Source organism: Brassica oleracea, chromosome C3 (assembly GCF_000695525.1).
Source record: "Brassica oleracea var. oleracea cultivar TO1000 chromosome C3, BOL, whole genome shotgun sequence".
Taxonomy (NCBI): domain Eukaryota; kingdom Viridiplantae; phylum Streptophyta; class Magnoliopsida; order Brassicales; family Brassicaceae; genus Brassica; species Brassica oleracea.
Window position 1 is genome coordinate 64,561,668 of NC_027750.1, and position 25,582 is coordinate 64,587,249.

At 36.9% G+C, this 25,582-nt stretch overlaps 3 protein-coding genes and 1 pseudogene across 3 annotated transcripts; 3 read left to right on the forward strand and 1 right to left on the reverse strand.

Annotated features, from left to right (window-relative positions):
- Positions 1 to 8,247: 8,247 nt before the first annotated feature.
- Positions 8,248 to 10,062, reverse strand: LOC106331242. The gene has a single exon (XM_013769554.1). The coding sequence runs from the start codon at positions 10,060 to 10,062 to the stop codon at positions 8,248 to 8,250; it is 1,815 nt and encodes a 604-aa protein (XP_013625008.1).
- A 608-nt stretch (positions 10,063 to 10,670) lies between these two features.
- Positions 10,671 to 19,885, forward strand: LOC106333948 (beta-amylase 5-like). The gene is made up of 7 exons (XM_013772327.1): positions 10,671 to 10,739; positions 10,878 to 11,285; positions 12,566 to 12,730; positions 12,836 to 13,102; positions 19,035 to 19,247; positions 19,356 to 19,592; positions 19,688 to 19,885. Exons 1-7 carry the CDS (start codon positions 10,671 to 10,673, stop codon positions 19,826 to 19,828), a joined length of 1,500 nt encoding a protein of 499 aa, XP_013627781.1. The 3' UTR covers positions 19,829 to 19,885.
- Positions 19,886 to 20,592: 707 nt separating this feature from the next.
- LOC106328274 (DNA/RNA-binding protein KIN17-like) lies at positions 20,593 to 22,287 on the forward strand. The gene has a single exon (XM_013766685.1). It carries the CDS (start codon positions 20,717 to 20,719, stop codon positions 21,908 to 21,910), a length of 1,194 nt encoding a protein of 397 aa, XP_013622139.1. The 5' UTR covers positions 20,593 to 20,716; the 3' UTR covers positions 21,911 to 22,287.
- On the forward strand, positions 22,095 to 24,568 carry LOC106331243 (annotated as a pseudogene).
- Positions 24,569 to 25,582: the final 1,014 nt, after the last annotated feature.

Consider the following 25,582-nt stretch of genomic DNA (forward strand, 5'->3'; position numbering starts at 1 on the left):
GATTTACACCATAGTACTACATTTGGTATCAACATGGAGAGGGTTATGGGGGAAATGAAGCTAGTAGTAGTAATAATAATTTTGAGGATGGTCATCATAGTGAAGAACCGAATCATTTGCATAATGAATATAATTATCATCAAGATCAGGAGCAGATGGTAGATCATGATAGGGTTCAAGATATGATTAGTGATGCATTTTTAGAAACAACTACAACAATAGCTGATGGAACTGGAAATGTAGAAGAACCTAATTTGGATGCAAAAAGGTTTTATGAAATGCTAGATGCTGCAAATCAACCAATCTACACTGGTTGTAGAGAAGATCTCTCTAAATTGTCTCTAGCAGCTAGGATAATGAATATTAAAACGGATGATAATTTACCTGAGAATTGCATGGATGCATGGGCGGAGTTGTTTAAAGAGTATTTGCCAGAAGACAACATGTCTGCTGAATCTTATTATGAAATTCAGAAATTGGTCTATAGTATTGGGTTGCCTTCGGAGATGATTGATGTTTGCATCGACAACTGCATGATCTACTGGAAAGAAGATGACAAGTTAGAATAGTGTCGATTCTGCAAAAAACCACGATTCAAACCGCAAGGCCGTGGGAGGAATAGGGTACCGTACCAAAGGATGTGGTACCTACCAATTACAGACAAATTGAAAAGATTATATCAATCTGAGAGGACTGCTGCGTCGATGAGGTGGCATGGAGAACATGTCCAGAGAGATGGTGAGGTTGCACATCCATCAGACACGAGAGCGTGGAAACATTTCAACAAGGTACACGCAGATTTTGCTACAAATATTTGGAATGTCTATCTTGGGTTATGCACCGATGAATTTAGTCCATTTGGAATGTCTGGTAGACAATATTCTTTGTGGCCAGTCATTCTTACGCCGTACAATTTACCGCCGGATATGTGCATGGAACAAGAATTTCTATTTTTGACCATATTAATCTTTCCAGACGACTTAATTAAGTCGTCCGATAAGTCGTCCAGCTGGGAAGACTTTCCAGACGCCTTATTATAAGTCGTCTAATAAGTCGTCCAGATGGAAGACTTTCCAGACGACTTAATTAAGTCGTCCGATAAGTCGTCCAGCTGGGAAGACTTTCCAGACGCCTTATTATAAGTCGTCTAATAAGTCGTCCAGATGGAAGACTTTCCAGACGACTTAATTAAGTCGTCCGATAAGTCGTCCAGCTGGGAAGACTTTCCAGACGCCTTATTATAAGTCGTCTAATAAGTCGTCCAGATGGAAGACTTTCCAGACGACTTAATTAAGTCGTCCGATAAGTCGTCCAGCTGGGAAGACTTTCCAGACGCCTTATTATAAGTCGTCTAATAAGTCGTCCAGATGGAAGACTTTCCAGACGACTTAATTAAGTCGTCCGATAAGTCGTCCAGCTGGGAAGACTTTCCAGACGCCTTATTATAAGTCGTCTAATAAGTCGTCCAGATGGAAGACTTTCCAGACGACTTAATTAAGTCGTCCGATAAGTCGTCCAGCTGGGAAGACTTTCCAGACGCCTTATTATAAGTCGTCTAATAAGTCGTCCAGATGGAAGACTTTCCAGACGACTTAATTAAGTCGTCCGATAAGTCGTCCAGCTGGGAAGACTTTCCAGACGCCTTATTATAAGTCGTCTAATAAGTCGTCCAGATGGAAGACTTTCCAGACGACTTAATTAAGTCGTCCGATAAGTCGTCCAGCTGGGAAGACTTTCCAGACGCCTTATTATAAGTCGTCTAATAAGTCGTCCAGATGGAAGACTTTCCAGACGACTTAATTAAGTCGTCCGATAAGTCGTCCAGCTGGGAAGACTTTCCAGACGCCTTATTATAAGTCGTCTAATAAGTCGTCCAGATGGAAGACTTTCCAGACGACTTAATTAAGTCGTCCGATAAGTCGTCCAGCTGGGAAGACTTTCCAGACGCCTTATTATAAGTCGTCTAATAAGTCGTCCAGATGGAAGACTTTCCAGACGACTTAATTAAGTCGTCCGATAAGTCGTCCAGCTGGGAAGACTTTCCAGACGCCTTATTATAAGTCGTCTAATAAGTCGTCCAGATGGAAGACTTTCCAGACGACTTAATTAAGTCGTCCGATAAGTCGTCCAGCTGGGAAGACTTTCCAGACGCCTTATTATAAGTCGTCTAATAAGTCGTCCAGATGGAAGACTTTCCAGACGACTTAATTAAGTCGTCCGATAAGTCGTCCAGCTGGGAAGACTTTCCAGACGCCTTATTATAAGTCGTCTAATAAGTCGTCCAGATGGAAGACTTTCCAGACGACTTAATTAAGTCGTCCGATAAGTCGTCCAGCTGGGAAGACTTTCCAGACGCCTTATTATAAGTCGTCTAATAAGTCGTCCAGATGGAAGACTTTCCAGACGACTTAATTAAGTCGTCCGATAAGTCGTCCAGCTGGGAAGACTTTCCAGACGCCTTATTATAAGTCGTCTAATAAGTCGTCCAGATGGAAGACTTTCCAGACGACTTAATTAAGTCGTCCGATAAGTCGTCCAGCTGGGAAGACTTTCCAGACGCCTTATTATAAGTCGTCTAATAAGTCGTCCAGATGGAAGACTTTCCAGACGACTTAATTAAGTCGTCCGATAAGTCGTCCAGCTGGGAAGACTTTCCAGACGCCTTATTATAAGTCGTCTAATAAGTCGTCCAGATGGAAGACTTTCCAGACGACTTAATTAAGTCGTCCGATAAGTCGTCCAGCTGGGAAGACTTTCCAGACGCCTTATTATAAGTCGTCTAATAAGTCGTCCAGATGGAAGACTTTCCAGACGACTTAATTAAGTCGTCCGATAAGTCGTCCAGCTGGGAAGACTTTCCAGACGCCTTATTATAAGTCGTCTAATAAGTCGTCCAGATGGAAGACTTTCCAGACGACTTAATTAAGTCGTCCGATAAGTCGTCCAGCTGGGAAGACTTTCCAGACGCCTTATTATAAGTCGTCTAATAAGTCGTCCAGATGGAAGACTTTCCAGACGACTTAATTAAGTCGTCCGATAAGTCGTCCAGCTGGGAAGACTTTCCAGACGCCTTATTATAAGTCGTCTAATAAGTCGTCCAGATGGAAGACTTTCCAGACGACTTAATTAAGTCGTCCGATAAGTCGTCCAGCTGGGAAGACTTTCCAGACGCCTTATTATAAGTCGTCTAATAAGTCGTCCAGATGGAAGACTTTCCAGACGACTTAATTAAGTCGTCCGATAAGTCGTCCAGCTGGGAAGACTTTCCAGACGCCTTATTATAAGTCGTCTAATAAGTCGTCCAGATGGAAGACTTTCCAGACGACTTAATTAAGTCGTCCGATAAGTCGTCCAGCTGGGAAGACTTTCCAGACGCCTTATTATAAGTCGTCTAATAAGTCGTCCAGATGGAAGACTTTCCAGACGACTTAATTAAGTCGTCCGATAAGTCGTCCAGCTGGGAAGACTTTCCAGACGCCTTATTATAAGTCGTCTAATAAGTCGTCCAGATGGAAGACTTTCCAGACGACTTAATTAAGTCGTCCGATAAGTCGTCCAGCTGGGAAGACTTTCCAGACGCCTTATTATAAGTCGTCTAATAAGTCGTCCAGATGGAAGACTTTCCAGACGACTTAATTAAGTCGTCCGATAAGTCGTCCAGCTGGGAAGACTTTCCAGACGCCTTATTATAAGTCGTCTAATAAGTCGTCCAGATGGAAGACTTTCCAGACGACTTAATTAAGTCGTCCGATAAGTCGTCCAGCTGGGAAGACTTTCCAGACGCCTTATTATAAGTCGTCTAATAAGTCGTCCAGATGGAAGACTTTCCAGACGACTTAATTAAGTCGTCCGATAAGTCGTCCAGCTGGGAAGACTTTCCAGACGCCTTATTATAAGTCGTCTAATAAGTCGTCCAGATGGAAGACTTTCCAGACGACTTAATTAAGTCGTCCGATAAGTCGTCCAGCTGGGAAGACTTTCCAGACGCCTTATTATAAGTCGTCTAATAAGTCGTCCAGATGGAAGACTTTCCAGACGACTTAATTAAGTCGTCCGATAAGTCGTCCAGCTGGGAAGACTTTCCAGACGCCTTATTATAAGTCGTCTAATAAGTCGTCCAGATGGAAGACTTTCCAGACGACTTAATTAAGTCGTCCGATAAGTCGTCCAGCTGGGAAGACTTTCCAGACGCCTTATTATAAGTCGTCTAATAAGTCGTCCAGATGGAAGACTTTCCAGACGACTTAATTAAGTCGTCCGATAAGTCGTCCAGCTGGGAAGACTTTCCAGACGCCTTATTATAAGTCGTCTAATAAGTCGTCCAGATGGAAGACTTTCCAGACGACTTAATTAAGTCGTCCGATAAGTCGTCCAGCTGGGAAGACTTTCCAGACGCCTTATTATAAGTCGTCTAATAAGTCGTCCAGATGGAAGACTTTCCAGACGACTTAATTAAGTCGTCCGATAAGTCGTCCAGCTGGGAAGACTTTCCAGACGCCTTATTATAAGTCGTCTAATAAGTCGTCCAGATGGAAGACTTTCCAGACGACTTAATTAAGTCGTCCGATAAGTCGTCCAGCTGGGAAGACTTTCCAGACGCCTTATTATAAGTCGTCTAATAAGTCGTCCAGATGGAAGACTTTCCAGACGACTTAATTAAGTCGTCCGATAAGTCGTCCAGCTGGGAAGACTTTCCAGACGCCTTATTATAAGTCGTCTAATAAGTCGTCCAGATGGAAGACTTTCCAGACGACTTAATTAAGTCGTCCGATAAGTCGTCCAGCTGGGAAGACTTTCCAGACGCCTTATTATAAGTCGTCTAATAAGTCGTCCAGATGGAAGACTTTCCAGACGACTTAATTAAGTCGTCCGATAAGTCGTCCAGCTGGGAAGACTTTCCAGACGCCTTATTATAAGTCGTCTAATAAGTCGTCCAGATGGAAGACTTTCCAGACGACTTAATTAAGTCGTCCGATAAGTCGTCCAGCTGGGAAGACTTTCCAGACGCCTTATTATAAGTCGTCTAATAAGTCGTCCAGATGGAAGACTTTCCAGACGACTTAATTAAGTCGTCCGATAAGTCGTCCAGCTGGGAAGACTTTCCAGACGCCTTATTATAAGTCGTCTAATAAGTCGTCCAGATGGAAGACTTTCCAGACGACTTAATTAAGTCGTCCGATAAGTCGTCCAGCTGGGAAGACTTTCCAGACGCCTTATTATAAGTCGTCTAATAAGTCGTCCAGATGGAAGACTTTCCAGACGACTTAATTAAGTCGTCCGATAAGTCGTCCAGCTGGGAAGACTTTCCAGACGCCTTATTATAAGTCGTCTAATAAGTCGTCCAGATGGAAGACTTTCCAGACGACTTATAATAAGTCGTCTGCGCAGTCTTTTGGATTGAAGTAAATACCTGACTCAAGATAGCAGCTTTCATTGATCTGCGGCCTCTGCTGCCCTCGTAAGCCAGTATCGGTGGAGACGGACTGTCTGCTCTGGGACCACCAATACTAGCACCCAATTCCGGCATAGCTGTGTACGTCTAGACCTGAAGAACTTGTATAAACCCATCCACGGTGTAACAGCCAGCAATTTCTTTGTTCCACAAAGAGTCCATCAGCACCTTAAACGCGACTCTCCCCCATGGATAATTCTCAAACCGTTCTAAATCCATCACTAGCCTTGCCAGAGTAGATCGTGTAGCGGTTGAAAACTTTCTCCCTTCAATGAATCCAGTGAAGATGGAGAGGTACGCGAGCCGCTTGCGATCTTCCCTGGACCAATCCCCGCATCTCTTCAGTGCTGCTATTATCTGATCAGTAGTTGGCCCAGCTTCCAGATGAACTCCCAGCATCCCCCAGAAAGAAACCATCTCTGGGGTAACGTCACATTTTGGTGTCTCAAGGTCCTCGATGTACTCGCAGTTTAGACCAGTGAGGTTTTCAAACTCTAACAGTGAAAACCTCAAAGGTTCTGGACCAACGAGAGACCACATCTCATACTTCTTCTTAATGTCCAGCTTGAAACTGAGCATGTAGTGAACCAGCCTTGAAGCCCAACCAAATCCCTGCTCCTTGAACTTGATGAAAACTCCCAAACTCGACTCCTTGAGCTCTTCAAATTCGTCATCAGTAAGAGCTTTCCTAAGAGCAGTATGCAACTTGCTGTTATCCGTATGATACGAAATGCTATTGTGGGCTTCTGGTTCTTCCCCTGATGTGTATAACCTACGGGGGAGTTCTGGAATATCCATCCTTTTTGTCTGCAAAATAATCAAAGACAACAATATAAGTCCAGACGACTTAGTAGACGACTTAAATTACTTACAAGTCTTCCAGTCGCAGAAGGAGTTGGAGTACTCGTCATTGCGGTTATAGATCTGAAAAAATAAACGTGAAACGGTGAGAATGAGTAAATTGATAGAGACAACGTTTTATGTTCATCTTTTCCTCGAGATTGATGACTTAGCGGCGTTAGGGTTTACAGAGAAACGGCGCTAAGGTTTACAGAGAAGAAGCGGCGGCGCTAGGGTTTAGAAGAAGCGGCGGCGCTAGTGTTTAGAACGTTGGTGACCACGGTGGCGAGGGCGACGGTTTGTTCGGATATAGTGGAAGCGGCGGCGCTAGGGTTTAGAGGAATCGGCGGCGCTAGGGTTTAGAGGAATCGGCGGCGCTAGGGTTTAGAGGAATCGGCGGCGCTAGGGTTTAGAGGAATCGGCGGCGCTAGGGTTTAGAGGAATCGGCGGCGCTAGGGTTTAGAGGAATCGGCGGCGCTAGGGTTTAGAGGAATCGGCGGCGCTAGGGTTTAGAGGAATCGGCGGCGCTAGGGTTTAGAGGAATCGGCGGCGCTAGGGTTTAGAGGAATCGGCGGCGCTAGGGTTTAGAGGAATCGGCGCGGCTAGGGTTAGAAGAAGCTGCGGCGACAACGGTGAGAATGAAGTGAGATAGATAGCCGATGTTGAGAACGATGGTTTGTTCGGAAATCGTGGGAATTCGAAATCGCCTTTGAGAGGGAGAACTGTTAGGGTTTCTGAATTTCGCGAAAAATGAAACAAAAAAATAAAAATCACCTTATATATTGGGTAAATAATCCGGTTAGCTTTAAAATTACATTGGTAAACTTTAAGGTTTGGTCCGGTTTAGACGACTTATTCTGGCTGATAATGTACAACAGACGACTTAATATTTAGTCGTCTGTTTTCAGACGACAAAATATTAAGTCGTCCTAGACCCTAAAATGAACCCCTAAACTAAAATGACTAGATTAACTAACTAACCACGTTATAAAATCTAATTATACTTAAATAGTGTTTACTATACACAGAAATGAACACGCATAAGTAATTTTAAAAATTTTCAAAAACGGTTTTAATGCTTTCCAAAATCTAACCCTAAGAACACATACAATACTACAACATATGTTGATGAAACATAAACTAAAGAATATCATGACTCACTACTTTCACTCATCTATGCTGAAAACAATTGAAATTTGTTATATCTTAATTTATACCTCCTAAGACATATGTTAATTACATAATTCCCATTTTTCACTTATCAAAATATTTTTTACAAAATTTTTAAATTATGTTTAAGACTAACTGTCCAGACGACTTTAAGTTAAGTCGTCTGGACGACTTATTTTCAAGTCGTCTAAACAGACGACTTGCGAGGGGTAGAAACGTAAAAAGAATTCCGTTTTTTTGTTTGGTCACAAGGGGATAGTTGTAATTTCAATAGCCTTTTAGGTTACTTTTACCTTTGACCCAAGTTGGGGTATTGTTTTGGGTTTGACTCCAAGTTTTGAGTCACACTTGGCAATTCTCCCCCGATTTTTTAATTAAAGGTTTAATAAATGATTACATCCTCCAAAATTTATATGTGTGAATGATAACTCAATAAATCATTGGACAATATACTAACCCATCAATAAAATAGAACAATATAATATGTTTTGGTTCTGAAAATGTTTTATATAAAATCTGATGGATCTTTTCGGTAACTAAGATTATTCTAATATCATCAAATAATTGAAAAATAAATAGTTAAATTTTAAAAGTAAACTTAATTCAAATAAAGAAACATATAAAAACCTAAATATTTTAAGATATGTGATAAAATTTAATTAATAACTAAATAACAGAAAATTAAGAACTAATATAAGTAAATAACTGGTCGAGTTTTCTGTTGATATTTTATGGCTTTACTTAAAGAAAGACAAATAAGTCCACACGAGCTAATACACAAAAGTTCATGGTCGATTTTGATCCATGGTCTTTTCCTCTCCTTTGTTCTTCTTTTCTTGTTTCTCTCGATCCATTAATTTTTGCATACATGGCAAAGTACAACAATACTTACGCAAATCCTCTTTGAAGAATACCAATGTATCCACACAACGACCGTTGCATTTACCGCAAAATGGCCGTGGGTTACCATTGTTGCGAACAATGTTGACCTTTTCATCATTTATATTGATAGTATGGTTAGGCTTCATGTACACCTCTTTCCCCAGCAAACAAGTAACATGAAGAGTGACTCCACAAATGTCACATGTATAGAACCATTCACTTGAATGTAGTTTTGATTCACATAGCTCACACCAGTATTGACCACTACTTGTACCTTTTTCTCCGTAGCAAAGGGTGAGTGGATGCTTATCAAATTTGTAGTATGCAACACTTGGCAACATACCACACTTAAGACCCAAAAACAACGTGCATTCAACACACTCTAGGTAAAACGGTGAACATTGATTGGTGTCACACCTCATGCATTTACCTTTGGTTACACTTAAGAAGAGAGGGTGGCCATGGCTGCCATGAATAAATGATTCTGGAAGAGAAGCGCACCTGACGTCTAGCTGAAACCTACAACCTTTTTCAGTGCATTGGTACATGAATCCACATCCTCTTTGGTGACACCCACTGCACTTGAACATGCCTTCCACAAAAACCTTGAACTGGATCAAATAGAGATTAGTAGGGAATGGAAGGAGTGTGAGTGGGTGTTTGTGCAGTGGATGAGCTATCTTGCGAGGAAGTAGTGCACATGCTTCGTGGAGAATAAAGTTGCATTTCATACAACTATACAAACTATCAGAGTCTACTATTAGAAGGAGACAAGCTTGGCAGTACTTGTTACCATCGCATACATCATTGTTTCCTCCAGAATACTTCAGATAGTGCTCATGATTACAATGTAGAATTGTCTCATCATCAATCCTCTGGAATAGCTCGACAACTCCATCATTTTCTTGTTCTTCGCGCACTCCTTTGAGTTCTTTCCCATCCCACACATCTTTCCTCGTTGCACATTTTGAATGGACAGCATAGTGGCAACCCTTAATGCACGAGTACTGCCCGTAGTTGACATCGACAGGTTTGTGGCAAACTCCGCAAGCGAAACCAGAAGTGTCAACATTTGGAGAGAAAAGAGAGGGTGTGTGCTGGAGACGGTGACTGTGTCGGGTGATCTTAATGACACATGGTAGCTCCTCGATACATTTTCTATGGGCTATGTAGTTGCTTGAAAGACAAGTATAGACATGATCACTACCTTTGTCGAGTAAAACACCACAAGCATCACAAGGAAATGAGATACGTCTAGGAAAGAGAGTGAAGGCCATATGCTCATGGCTCTTCGTCGGGACGATAGTAAGAGGTGGTGGATTTATCGCACAAGTGGCAGTTATACTGAACTTGCAAATAGAACAATGATAGTACTTGTCTTGAAGTTGTCTCCGACAACATTTGCACCCTCCAAGATTCTCATCAGGGGGAGAGATAACTTCTTCATCTGGCCATGAATTAGGTATCAAAGAATTGGAATTAGGAGTGATGACGAGGGTGAGAGGGTGGGAGGGATGATAAGGGTGTTGTTTAATCTGAGGTTGAAACTTGAAACAACCAATGTGAGATTCTTTCTTGCAAGTAGGACAATAGTAGGATTCTGAATATTCCTTGGATTCTTCATTGCATACGAAGCAGCGAAAGAGTTGTGGAGAATCTCCGCGGAAATCATTGAGAGGCTTAGAGAGATGATCAGAGAAGGGACATTCGTGTGCCATTGGTTCACTAGAATTTAATGAAATGTAAAGCAAAATGAGTGTATTGAACGTTTCTAAAAGAAAGGCTTAGTTTTAAGTTGTTTTGTCTTGGATTTGTACTTAATCTGTGTAGCATGCTGCATACATCTGTTTAGCTCAAAAAGTCAACTACTTTTAATTTCCGACCTGACAGATAGACGTGGTTCCTCGTAAAAATATACCCGCGTTTATCGTGAATTTTTTTCTTAATTTTTAAAATGTTTGACTCAAAATATATCTCACTAGCTGTACTTCTTAATTGTGAAGGCGATTAGTTAATGTCTCAATCAAGATACGATAATCTTTGAGTTGAATTCGAGCGTCCAAATAATTAAAGACTACATCTGGCCATATGCTCTCCAATCTTTCTTTATTTTTTATTTATTTTGGAAAAAATATTTGATTAATGATTAATCAAGCGATTATCTTTCCAAAATATTATTCCGGCTTCTTTCCGTCTTCTTCCTATTCTCCTAGATCATTCCTCGTGAGACATTGATATGAAACTTACGAAGAACAAATAGAAGAAGAAAAATATATACAAAGAACAAATGTCTGAGCTTTGTTCTTCTCCTCATTTTAGAAGAATAATGGAAGACATTAATCGCAAGGAAAAGCTTTTTCTCAACTACGTTCCTGTCTACATCGTGCTTCCTCTTGTAAGTAAAACAAAAACAAAAACATTTTTTTTACCAAAAAAAAGAACAAAACATTTTTGGTATTTTACTCTATATATTGTTGGAGCAATCTATTCTATATATAATGCAGCTAACTAGGATATATTGATATGAATGCAGTTTGGAATAGTGGCTAAAGATAACAAACATGCAGAATTAGAAACTACAGAAAGGAACTTGAAGCGTCTCAAGGAGGAGGCTTGCCTAGATGGTGTGATGGTCGATGTGTGGTGGGGGATCGTCGAATCCGAAGCCCCCAAGGTATATAATTGGAATGGTTACAAAGAGCTGTTCAAGATGATCAAGCGTTTGGAACTCAAAATCCATGCCCTTATGTCTTTCCACAAGAGCAGCCAAAACAGAAAAACCACCTCTCTGCCGAGCTGGGTAGTCCAAGTTGGCAAAGACAATCCCGATATCTATTACACCGACCGCAAAGGCTTTCGAAATGACGAGTGCCTCAGCCTTGGGGTCGATAATGAACCTCTCTTTGATGATGGAAGTGGTACAAAACGTACTGCCATACAGGTAACTAAATCATATGCTTGAATAGTAACATTAACTATTAATACATAACGTCATTTTGCTCAATTATGACTTCCCACTTAAAACAAACTAGACCCTGGCGCGCGGATATGAATTTTCAGTTTTTAATTATTTATTTTATTAAATGATGTATTTGTAATATTCGTTCATATTATATTCATTAAGTAAATATTTTTTTTTTGCATATTAAACTATCTATTTTTTACGAATGTGTGATATCATATAAAAAATATAAAAAAATGAGTATAGAGTTAATTAGATAATTTTAAAAACAGAAATTTTTCTTTCGTATGCGATATCATATAAATAATGATCCGCCCAGTTAACAAAAATCATGATTATTTTATGTGTAATTTTTTTTATTTTGACCATTTCCTTAAAACTATATTAAATTTTATATATTTTAATTAGAATATTTTTAATATATTTACCTTTTTATTTGAAATGCAACTCAATATTTTTTTAACAATTATAACAAAATATTTAAAAAATATTTTTAGAATTTGTTTGAAAAATATGAAAATTACATTTTAAATTAAAATTATCCTAAAATATGATAAGTTTTGATGTAAACGAAAACTCAAATTATGTCAAAAATAATTATATTCAATGATAATAACAATTTAAATTGATTATTTTAAAAAAAATACATTTACAAAAATATTGTTTGAAAATATTTTTTGAATAAATAATTATTTTTAATTTTAATCAACTGAAAATAATATCCGTACAATTGTGTGAGTCAAATTCTAGTTTTATTGATGCATGTTATATATTAGTGCTGCATGTTTTAGGTAACATTTTAATGATGCACGTTTTTAAAAATCTCCATTATTAAAATTATGCACGTAAGGATAACTCATGAGTTTTTTTGGTTGATTAAATGACATTATGTCCAAATTTATTTAAAGATATTTCATTAAAGTAACTGAAAAAGACAAACAATAAAATAGGAAGTTTAAATTCATTTAAGCATATTTCATTAATGTAACTGAAAAGACAAGTAATAAATTATGCAGTTTTATTCGTTTTAGAACATTTCATAAATGCAACTGAAAAAAACAAGCAAAAAAAAAGAGAGTTTAATTAATGAAGTAAGAACATTTTCAAATGAGTACTTGAGTAAGTTGACCCTAACTTTTTATATATTACCTTTTTTAGTGTTTCGAATAGGAGACTTTCATTCATTCAATTAATGCGTCTGCATGCACTTTCACCCATTGCAACAACCCTAGTTTCCACTAATCATATGGCACTATCAGATATACAGTGACTACATGAGTAGCTTCAAAGAAAACATGGCAGAGTTTCTAGAAGACGGCGTGGTAGGCACAATCGAAGTAGGCCTAGGACCCAATGGAGAACTTTGTTACCCTTCGTTTCCATCAGATCAAAGGTGGACATTTCCCGGCATTGGAGAATTTCAGGTTCCAGAATATATATATATATATATATATATACTAATTTTTTTCATCTGGCTCTACATCAAATCTAAATATCCAATCCTAAACAGTGAGTTGATATTAATACAGTGCTACGACAAATACTTGAAGAAAGATTACGAGAATGCGGAAAAGAAGGCAGGACACTCGATGTTGGATCTTTCAAAAGAAAAGTTTGGAGATTACAACAGCAAGCCACATGAAACTACATTTTTCAAGGAAAATGGGACATACGACACGGAGAAGGGGAAGTTCTTCTTGGAATGGTACTCCAACAAACTTATCTTGCATGGTGATCAAATCCTAAGAGAAGCCAACAAGATCTTCACCGGCCTCAAAATTGACTTGGTTGCCAAGGTACTACACATAAACACTCATGCCGGATCTGGGCACAATCTCAAAAAAATTGAATGTTATATACATAGACATAACCCTTTAATTATATAATTTTTAATTTTAAATTTCTTGTTTTCACCCCCAAAAATCTTAGATGCGGCTCGAATACAAAATTTTGTACTGTTATAAAGTAAAAAAGAGAAGAGAGGAATTTGTGTGTGTTATTTATCGTATAATGGGTCCTTTATATAGGATTACAATAGCTTGGGAAAAAGTCTAACTTGGAGTGGGGAACAAGTATATATCTAGGGCTTTCCATATGGACATCACCATAATATTCATAACACTTCCCCTTGATGTCTATTATACTAAATTACTTTTCAAAACGCCGTAGATGCTGCCTCGTTAAAAACATTTCCAGGAAAACCCAGTGGGAAAAACCATGGTTAAGAGAAAAAGAGTGCAACGCGTAATGACTTCCGCTCATGTGTACGTACGTCAAGATCTTTGAGATGACTCAGTCTGATAAGATGAACTAACTTCTTGAAAAGAACAGTGGTTAGCGCCTTCGTGAATATGTCAGAGAGATTGTCACTTGAATGAACTTGTAGGACGAACATCGCCATTCTTCTGCAGTGTATGATTATTTATATGATTTGATCATTTTCTTCGATTCTCTTGACTTCAAAGACTTTAGATCTGTGATAGACTTTCAACTTTGAAATTATAATAATTCTTTCGGGTGTCTATCATTTGTGTGTTCTTTGTTACCTCGTTAAAACCTTGTCATGGAAAAACTCAGTGGGATAAAAACCATGATGAGGGAAAAGAGTACTACCACACATATTTCACATTTCTTCCCCGAAAAGCAATATCTTCAGGATATGCATTCTAATCAGATAAATCTCTTTATGAAATTGAGAATATCATAATACTCTTTCCATTAAAGTATTCAAGGTCTACAGACTTCTGGTCCACAATTCTTATTTGATATAGACAATATTTTCTTGGTCTATTTGGATTTCAACCCAAATTTCTTATATACAATCATCTAGACATTCGTCTTGTACATACGAGTAACTCATACGTAACTATGAAAGTTACTAATAATTTTCGTTCTTGTCATATGAAATTACATCTTTTAATTATGAAAAAGATTAATAATTTGCTCAATAATACTTTAAATATGGTACTTCAAGACCAAACATATATGAGCATCTTAAATAAAATCCTTCAAGGATCTTTACGATAAAATCTCATTTTAGATCTCCAGTTTGGAATACATAAAGACAATATGGTATTGTCAAGAGCTTTCTTCCAAAATACAATTTTTTCTATAACTCTTCAGGAGTTTTTGATTATATTCAAATCAATGATTCTATTGATCTATAATCTCTTGATAAATATAAAGATGTATTGATTAACTTCAAATATTTCATATATCCCATAAAACATATTTCGATCGAATAGCTAGAGTTCCTGGGAACAGGGTTTTGATATCAACAATCCTTCAGGGATTATATCTTTTAGGGATTCTATCTCTTAGGGATTATCAGTTTCCAGTGGGTTGTATAATTCAAGTTTTTTCTTTATTGCCAGACTAATAAGGAACATGAAAGTAGTTGCATCTACCAGATGAGACTCTGTCTCTTCACAATCAATTCTATATTGATCTTTATTTGGTGCAACGACTCATTTCTATCTCACTTGTTTTACAACTTCTAGTGTATGGATTACTGGTCCAAATACCTCTCTCTTTTACAAGAGTTTTTATCTTTGTCTATTGCTTCTTTCTGATTTAGCCAATCATCTCTTTGTATACACTTTTCAATAGACTTTATTTCATGATCCCCTTTCTCATTCATCATATCAAATGCTACTTTATAGGCATAAATATCATCGACGTCGATTTGCTTATTGGTTCCATTTTATTCTATACATGACATAACTGATTGAGATCTATTCATTGTCTCAGGTACCTGATTTCTTTCAGTCATGTTCAATGTCTCTTCTGGAGATCATTCAAAAACTCTATTGCCTCGTTTTGACCATTATCAATATATGCTCTTTTTCATATACGAGGATTCTTATCCTAGGAACCAACATGTCTACCATGCTGCAGGCGTGACTAGCAATTTGATATTGTTCTTCTAGAACATATATTCTTATTGGAGCATTTACAGCTGGTATATGTGACTTGATCACTATATTTATTTGGGTCAACAAATGTGTCTGGCAATTGCTTTACTAAGCACTATAATTGAATTATCTTTTGGACTTACTATTTGACATTTTTTTTAGTCCGAGGATCAATGATAACTCATATCAACTTATTTTATTTTCAAGCTTTTTATTTTCTCCCTCTTATGTTGGAAATACTAATTCACTTTTAGCATTCATATAGAGCCTTACTTATATCCTTCGGGGATGACTTTAGATACTTAAGTATCAACAGAGATTCATATCCAACATATATCTCTAACCTTATTAACACATCTTAACTAAGCTCTATGGTGGAGCAACTGGAGTTTATATTGCACATCCAAAATTCTTAGATGGAAAATGGTTGGTTTTTGACCCAATACCAATGATGGGGAGAATCAATGATTGCTTGTTGGCTTGATGCGAATCAGTGTTGCTTAAAATGTTTAACACTTATCCCAATGATTTTTCTATAATCATCAAAGACTTAAGACGTGAATTCACCAAGATTATAAAGATGAATAGTGGGTGATCAGTCCACCAACATCTCTTTTATTCATGCCAATAACTTCCTTTGGCTGGTGAAAACCGTATAACCATTTTATCTTCTGAGAAGCAACATATGTGGAATCATTCACAAGAATCTTCTGGTTCTTCAATGAATATTCACCTAAATCTTTATGTATCTTTTCGCATCATTACTGAACCAAAATGGTCGGTCTAACTGGTTCATGCTAAATTATTTGTAAACTTCTGGTTTACTATATATTTTTATCTCCATTACACTAATCTTTGTGTAGTACATTCTATAAGAGGCTGTAAATACTTTCTCTCAAATACTTATACTGTCTTGAGAAATATTTCTGATTTGAAAAGTATATAGCATTTCTTTTGTTTAGTGTCTCAACATAAGTGTCTCAAAATCCCACAAATTTACCTTGAGAATGATTCATAAATCTTAATTTTAGTGCAAACATAATCTTCTGGATGTTTCACTTATCATAAAATGTGAGATTCATTAACTCTTCCCCTCGAGATGATAATACTACATGTTTATCAATCTCGAATGAATCTCATTTTGAATCAACAACTTACCATACATGGGTTATGTATTATATATTTCTTAGATCCTTCTAACTTTTGAGACTTATAAGAATACAATACCTTAAGAACTTTAAATTGCATTCTTAGAAACTTTAAATTGCATTCTTATGTGCATTAATACTATCTACTCTTCTGGAGCATTCATATATCCTCTTCTTGAACACTCTATAAGCTTTATATTAGCTTGTATTGTACTCACAATAATTTTCTTTCATCTTTAGATGAATGAATCATATCTCTTCTGTATTACCATTTTTATTTTCTGAACTTCAAGTGAGAATATGAGTTCTATAAAGAAACTCTTTGGCTTTTAGCCTTATTTATATTCATATTTCACATCTACACTTTCTTTACCAATACTATTTATGTGGATTTTTTTTCTTCTCAATCTAAAATGTCATATTCTCTTCAAGAGAATAATCATAATCTACTAGACGTGATTTATCATCTTACATCAATAGCTCATTGGTTTCTGAGTCTCAAGGACACAAGATATAAGTATAAACTTCTTTAATCTATTTTTTCAATCATGTGTCTGCTGGACAACATTATTTTTTGTGGAAATATATATTTTTCCATATCTATGCATCATTAAAAATTTCTGAGAAATTTTATTTTTAAACTTAAAAACCAACATAGTTGGGATTTATTTACAGACTTCAGTTCTTGTAATCTTTAGATGCAAGATACACAATGAGCTTTAGTTAATCACTTCTGGTGATTATACATTTTTTTAGATTTTTCCAAAACTCATGGATCTTAAATGGATCTTTTAAGATCAAGCCTTAAGCTTAAAACTCTCATATATATAATGGTAGTGAAATATAATAATAAAATATATATTATATAGAGATATGTATTATCACAAGTATTTTACTACATTAAAAGTAGATAATATTATTGTATATTTATTGACTAGCCATTTACTATCATGTCATTAACCATCTTAATATTGACTATCTTTCAATGAATATTCAAACAAAATCAGATGACATGTATAAATTAATTTATCTAATCAAACTTTACTTGACTATAAATCAATATTAAACATGATAGGTAAACAATACTTATCTCGATAATAGAGGTAAAATGAAAATTGAAGATCTGACATAAAGATGATCTTTAAGGCTTTTTATGTTTTTCGGCTAGTTAGAATCTCTGAAACACTTAAAATTTGCTCATATAAATATAGCAATTTGTCAGTAGACTTCAATATAAAACATGTATGCACATAAACTAATAGTCATGTAAACCAACTTGAATCACTTTTTTTTTAAACCAAATAATTAGCTGCTGGCCAAATATTTAATCACAGATATATACTGTATTGAAGCATGACTTGATAATCAATATTTAACCAAATAGGAAAATTACCGGTAAGACAATAGGCTCAATGAAGCTATTTAAACTATTAACAGTATATGATTATCTATTCACATACGGTCAGAATAAATCAACTAGGTTTAGTTAACAAAATCAATATGCTTAACCAAGCAGAAAAATTAAACCGTAATTTCACCATATTAATTGAGTTATAATAATTCACTCAAAAACACTCAGCCATGCGAATGAACGCTAACAACTCTTAATATATTCACAAAATTATTTTAATAACTCTTGGTTATAGTTACATGCATCAAGTCGTTACATGTAAGATAATATTAATAACTATATGCAATTGTAAACCTTGACTTATGTAATCGTAATATTACATGCACTGCAGGCGCAAACGAAGTAAATAAGAATACTATAACTATGGCATAGATTCGAACTTTGACAATGACTATGAGCCACAAACGTAGTGAATCTGATTAACACTAATCAACACTAAAAGGCCAAATCATACTGTGAGATGTATAAGTAACAATCGATTAACAAAATCTAATAAATTATGCATGAAAATAGTGATTTATGAATCGTGATTATGCTATTTGTTTCGATCTATTAATAAACAATAACAATATGCATATGTATGATTAAATAATTAACAATATGCAGAAGTCAACAAACTATATGCAAACGAGCTATCAATATTCATGGTGTCAAGTAATAAAAAAAAGTTATACGAATATAACTATCGTAACGAACGAGATTGAATTTAGTTTATAAAGTCGATACGATCCCATCAAAGTGATCTAATAATTTTATTTCTTTGGAACAAGGCCAAATCAATATTATCGACTAAAAATTTTTAAACTCAATAAGCTAGATGAATCATGAGTTGATAATAAACATGATTCTAGTATCGATAAATAATACTTCAATTAAGTATCGATAGTAGTAGATCCACTCTTACAACAATGAATTGATAATAAACATGGATTGAAGAAGGATTGAAAAAATATTAAGATCATAACAAAAAAAAAATATTCTATACCTCTTAGCTCAAGATCGATAGAGTTTCGTGCTGATAACGTGTTATAAATTAAAGAAGAGAAGAGATGAATTGATGTGTATTATTCATCGTATAATGGGTCCTTTATATAGGATTACAATAGCTTAGGGAAAAAGTCTAACCTGGAGTGGGGAACAAGTATATATCTAGGACTTCCATATGGACATCACCATAATATTCATAACATATACTGACATGTCATAAATTGTTTATTTTTCTTGCTATCACATTCTCGGTTTATATATACCATAGGTTTCAGGAGTTCACTGGCTGTACAACCATCCCAGCCACGGGGCAGAACTAACTGCCGGTTATTACAACCTTTACGACAGAGATGGCTACCGTCCGATCGCTAGGATGCTAAACAAACGCAACTGCTTTCTCAACTTTAGTTGTCTTGAGATGAAACATAACAAGAATGCAAAGGAGGACGCCTTATCTGCTCCTGAAGAACTTGTTAAAGCGGTAAAGTCACCAAAAAGGAGTTTTTTTACAAACATACAAGTTAACTATTCTCAAATGGTTTTCTCAGTAAAATCATTGTTTTTGTTTTGTTTGGTGTCTCGCTGTAAGGTATTGAGCAAAGCGTGGAAAGAAGGCATAGAAGTGATTGGTGCAAACACATCGGAAATTATTGATGCGGAAGGTTACAACCAGGTTCTTCTTAATGCAAGACCAAACGGTTCTAACCCGAAGGGAAAGCCAAAACTCAAAGTGCACAGTTTCATGTACCTGCGATTGTCCGAAACAATTTTTAGTAGAAACTACGACATGTTCAAGAAGTTTGTGAGGAACATGCATGCAGATCAAGTAAGTATTGGCAAGGCCATGAAATTGTTTCTTGGTATGAATCTACATCGCAGGTACATGATGTAACAAAATCTTTTTGTTTTGAAATGGACTAGGATTACTGTGGGGATGCAGAGAAGTATGCCCATGAGGTCGAGTCGAATTCAGCGATCACCATTGAGGAAATATTGGCTGCTACCAAGTCAAGTGGATCATTCAAGTGGGACGACGATACCGAAGCTAAGGTTGATGGTTGAACCTATGCAGCCACACAAAATCGGCTCCAGATTCGTATGGGCCATCCGGAAAATATTATGGACCCTTGTATATTATTTTTGAGATTGATCAAGGAAAATTGATCCTAATTACCTGGTGCAAATATTTGAACGAGTTCTAAACTGCTATATCCTTCCAAACCCGATCAAAATAAGAACAAGCTGAGTATCCGCAAGTATATTTTTTTTTGAGTATCCGAAAGTATCCGCAAGTATCCTAAATATAAATATATATCTAAATATATTAGTTATAATAATAAACTATAATAATTTCAATACCCAAATTAATATTATAACCTGAATATATTTTTATTTTCAGATATTTTGAATATATACAAAATACCGAACCAACATGTAATGTAGTTACTTTCGATAAAAATGATTCAAAGCGAATAATTTTGATTATTTTGGGTAAATTTAGGTGGTTTAAAATTTTAAATACTTATAGTCTTAAACCAATGTAGTATCCTAATTCCTAAATATAAACACAATTCCAAAAATATTAGTTATAATAATAACTGTAATAATCTCAATATGCAAATTAATATTATAAATATGAATATATTTTAATTTTTATATATTTTGAGTGTAATAGATATTTTCGGATAAATTTCTTTTTACTTTATATACACGTACACATCAAAATATAGATGAAACCGAACCACATGTGGGCTAATGTGTAGGCTCTACTACATATTATATAGGCCCATTAGTGAGTTTCGCTAATCATCCATCCATCTCTTCAATTCATCGACAAGAAAGAAAAATCGATTCTTCGCGAAACCTCGTCTGAATCTCTCCTTCTGAATTTTTCGAAATCCCTAGATTCCAATCCCCAAAGAACCCTAATTCATTCGATTCGATTCGACGATGGGCAAGAACGATTTCCTCACCCCGAAGGCGATCGCGAACCGCATGAAGGCGAAAGGCCTCCAGAAGCTCCGGTGGTACTGCCAGATGTGCCAGAAGCAGTGCCGCGACGAGAACGGGTTCAAGTGCCACTGCATGAGCGAGTCTCACCAGCGCCAGATGCAGGTCTTCGGCCAGAACCAGAGGCGCGTCCTCCAGGGCTACTCCGAGGAGTTCGAGAAGACCTTCCTCGACCTCATGCGGCGGAGCCACCGTTTCTCTCGCATCGCCGCCACCGTGGTGTACAACGAGTACATCAACGACAGGCACCACGTGCACATGAACTCGACGGAGTGGGCGACGCTGACCCAGTTTATAAAGTATTTGGGGAAGACGGGGAAGTGTAAGGTCGAGGAGACGCCTAAAGGGTGGTTCATTACCTATATTGATAGAGATTCGGAGACTATTTTTAAAGAGGGGTTGAAGAATAAGAGGGTTAAGAGTGATTTGGCTGAGGAGGAGAAGCAGGAGAGGGAGATTCGGAGACAGATTGAGAGAGCCAAGGAAGGTGAAGGTAGTGGTAAAGATGATGATGAGGGTGAGGGTGGGGAGATGAAGAAAGGTGAAGACTTTGGGTTGAAGAGTGGTGTTGTCAAGGTTGGGTTTTCACTCGGTGGAGGGGCTAAACAGGTTGTTACTACGGGTGAGAGCTCGAAGCCTGTGTTTGAGGAGGAAGAGAATGAGAGAGAGGAGAAGAAGAAGAAGAGGAGAAAAGGTGGAGACTTGGAGAAGGAGAGAAGGTCGGCTTTGGATGAGTTGATGAAGGAGGAAGAGAGGAAGAAGGAGAGGATGAATCGCAAGCCTTACTGGCTGTTCCAAGGGATTGTTGTGAAGGTGATGAGTAAAGCTCTGGCGGATAAAGGGTATTATAAGCAGAAGGGTGTGGTGAGGAAAGTGATTGATGACTATGTCGGGGAGATTGAGATGATTGATTCTAAGCATGTGTTGCGAGTTGATCAGGAGGAGCTTGAGACTGTGATTCCTCAGATTGGAGGGTTGGTGAAGATTGTGAATGGGGCGTATCGCGGTTCAGTTGCGAAGTTGTTGGGCGTGGATACGGAGAAGTTCTGTGCTAAAGTGCAGATTGAGAAAGGTGTTTATGAAGGGAGAGTCATCAAGTCTATTGAGTATGAGGATATATGCAAACTAGCTTAGTTACTATATCTTTAGACCATTACATCAGCGTACCTTGTGTTTCTACTCTCTTTGTGTCTGCAAGTGCGTTTCAGACAACTCACTCTTATGATAAAACAGAATGATACACAAGATTCTGGCTTTTGTTATTCCTTTCATTCTCTTTTGTCCAGCCAAGAGAACATGGTTGCATCTTAGAGGGTAGATGATCCCTGATGGATCGTTTCATGAGTCACCGAAGGTTACTGCAGATGAGATTCTGTTTCATGACATGTTCTTGACTGGTTTGTCTTTGATTTTCATTGGTTTACTCAGTGCTGTTGTAAGTGAGACTAATGTATTATCTTTAAGAAACCCTGTGATCTTTGATTGTGCTTTTACAAACGAAGCTTGAAATACATAACTGCCAAGTTGACTTGTGAGATGAAAGGCATGAAGAGTAAACACATTTAGGTTCATAAGTACTGGAACTATAGGTACATGAACAACATTAACAATTACATGGACTAAGTCCTTGCAAAAGCAAACACTCTAGTGTGAATTGTAGAAGAAGACCAACCTTTCATCATCTCCAATGGGCACCAACAATAAATTCTCTAATGCCCATTTGTTGGTAAACACAACGAGGATTAAAACCAGAGCTTTGAGAGAAGGTAAAGAAACAAGCTCTGGATTAGGTAAGCTCATTCTCACGAGCCTTAGGGGACACCAAGCTACTACAAGTGTAAACTGTCCCAATAATCTGAAACATCGAGATGTTCAACTTTAAGCCTAGCAGTCGTGTCGACCCAGCGATTGACAAGACCAGGCTCTTCAAAGTAAGAAGAATCGTACATTAACTTAAACCGATGTATGGACGAACCGCGGTTGCGTTCAAGAAAGTTATCGACAAAACTCACGAATGTTTCGTGTATATTGAAATCCTCGGGGTCCAAATCCAGACCAGGTATGTCTTTCCAGAGATTTGTCCATCTGGTGGACAACACACTAGTCTTAACCACAGCTTTGGTCGGGAGATTTAAAAATACCTGGAATATTAAGCAATCTGGCAAACTGCTTAGCAGATCAACTTCGCTCGGTGGGTTGGTGGAAAGAGCAGGTTTCACTCTGGCTGCATCCATGAACGTAAACATCGAATAAAAAAGGAGAGGAGAATAAGTAAGGGCTACTAAAGATTGGCTATAGAGGCGAGACAGATTGTGGTGGATTTTTAATTTCTGCAATGATGAAATTTTCTTTAACAAAATTCCCTATAAATTATTTGTGAAGTAATTTTACACATGTCATCTTTACAATCACTTTCACTAAAAAATGATATTGCATACTAGAAAAAAAGATATGGCTTATGACTAAATGTGACATGGTTAACTACATTTAATGTTGATTTATATTTTTGGTAATGTTTTTTAAAATATGGTAATAACTCATATATATCTTTAAAAGAAATCTATTCAAATATGTCAATAAATAATATAATAATAGAAATATAAAATATTTTTACAGATTTAAAATATTATTTAAGTATGCTTTTACAATCATACAATTTTTTTTAATAAACAAGATTTTCAAAATTTTAAAAAATATTTTTTAAAATTATAAATATTTTTAATCGTAATATCATTTGTTTTCTTTTGATACCTACAAATTTTTAAAATTCTGTTTAGTTTATATTTTGATAATTATAAAAACAATTTTATTACTAATCAAGATTTTCAAAATTATATACAATATTTTTTAATTATAAATATTTAATCTTAATATCATTTGTTTCCTTTTGATATCTACGGTTTTGTTGATAGATAGATGGACATCCGCAATACATTTTTCCGTGGTCGAACTCTAAAAAAGCTGTGTTTTTTTTTAAAGGCTATTTATGGAAAGTTATCCTTATGGACTCCTGCCGTGGGTATCTGTTTAGTTAGTCTTGTTCCTCCTGAAATGTTCTGTAATTGGTGCAGAAGCTCAAAAGCCTTTGCACGATGTCAAGAGCAAGGGAGGCAGCGATGATGAGGCCCCGGATGTCAGTATCAGGAACAGAAAAAGGAAGGTGATATTTGATTTTTCTGATGAAGAGTGTGAAGATGTTATCAGCTTAGCATCTCCTAGCAGTTCAACGACTATTCCACGGCAAGATAGCGAAGAAACCAAAGAGTGTGAAGATGTTATCAGCTTAGCATCTCCCTAGTTTCATGTACCTTCCTGGAGGTTCTATAAGCGCTCCTGTAACCCCACCTAAGCTCCCCAACAGCTCGTAGAATGAACCAAATCAACAACTCTTTCTTTGTATCCTCAACACCGCCTAGTCCCACTAGGCAGCAGACCGTCCCTGACTCTGAGTGGTTCGCTGGGATTCAACTCGCGCAAAGCGTTCCTGCTTCACCAACGTTTAGTCTCGTCTCACGAAACCCTTTTGGGTTTAGAGAAGATCAACTGGCGTCTGCTGGTGGAGGTGGTGGGTCGAGAATGTGGACGCTAGGTCAAAGCGGGACTTGCTCGCCGGCTATTACTCAGACAGGAGATGTTCCAATGTCTGAAGCTGTGGCTCCTCCTCCAGAGTTTGCGTTTGGGAGTAACGCAAACGGGTTAGTGAAAGCATGGGAAGGAGAGAGGATACATGAAGAGAGTGGTTCTGATGATCTCGAGCTCACTCTTGGAAACTCAAGCACTAGGTGTAATTGAAAAACCGGTTCCAACCAAACCATTTTTCAATATGTCGCTTCAATTTTGTTTACCCATGTAAGGCCTCAAAGTGAAATATTCGTTTATTTGTAACCATGCTAACCAACCGAAAAACCCGGTTTGGTATGGTTCTAATCAGATTACGTTCTTTACATTTTCGGGTTTATGGTAATAGTCACAGACTCTCAGAGACAACGAATCAAATTACATTATTGTTTTTGTTACGAAAGTCAAAGAAAAAAAAGCGGCAGCCACCGCAATCGTTGAAAATATAAAGATGTAGGGTCTGCTGCACTATTTGCACAGTAAATTTCTTTCTATATATACGAACGTTTTCGTTCATTTGAAATCGCACCTCAACCTTCTCTTCTCTCTATAATAAACTCTTCCTATCAGTAGGGGTGGGCGTTCGGGTACTCGTTCGGGTTCGGGTCGGGTATTTCGGATTTTCGGGTATTTCGGTATAGAGGTGTAGAACCCGTTCGGATATTTCTGTACTTCGGGTCGGGTTCGGGTATTTTTAGTTCGGATTCGGTTATTTCGGATCGGGTTCGGATATTTAGATTTTGAAAAAAAAAATTAAAATTTTCATTTTTCAAGTTTTTTGTATTTAAAAATATAACTTTCAGTTAACTAATTTTTTATTTTTAATAGATTGAATGGTTAATAGATTTGGACATAATATTTTAAAACTAAAAAGACATTAATTTAGTTATTTTTTAAAATTTTGGATGTAACTTTTTGTTAATTTTTGAAATAAAAAACTTTACATGCATTTTAAGTGAATAGCAAATCATTTTTTCCGTAATTATATGTATATCATATGAACTTAAAGTATGTGTAGTATCAATATAAATATTTTATATAAAATGAGAGATGTAAACTAGAAATATAAGGTTAATTATACTTATGTTCGGTTATCTTCGGATATTCATTCGGGTTCGGGTATTATCCGTTCGGGTTCGGGTATCCAATCTCTCCTTATTCAATACCCGTTCGGGTATTTTGCTACTT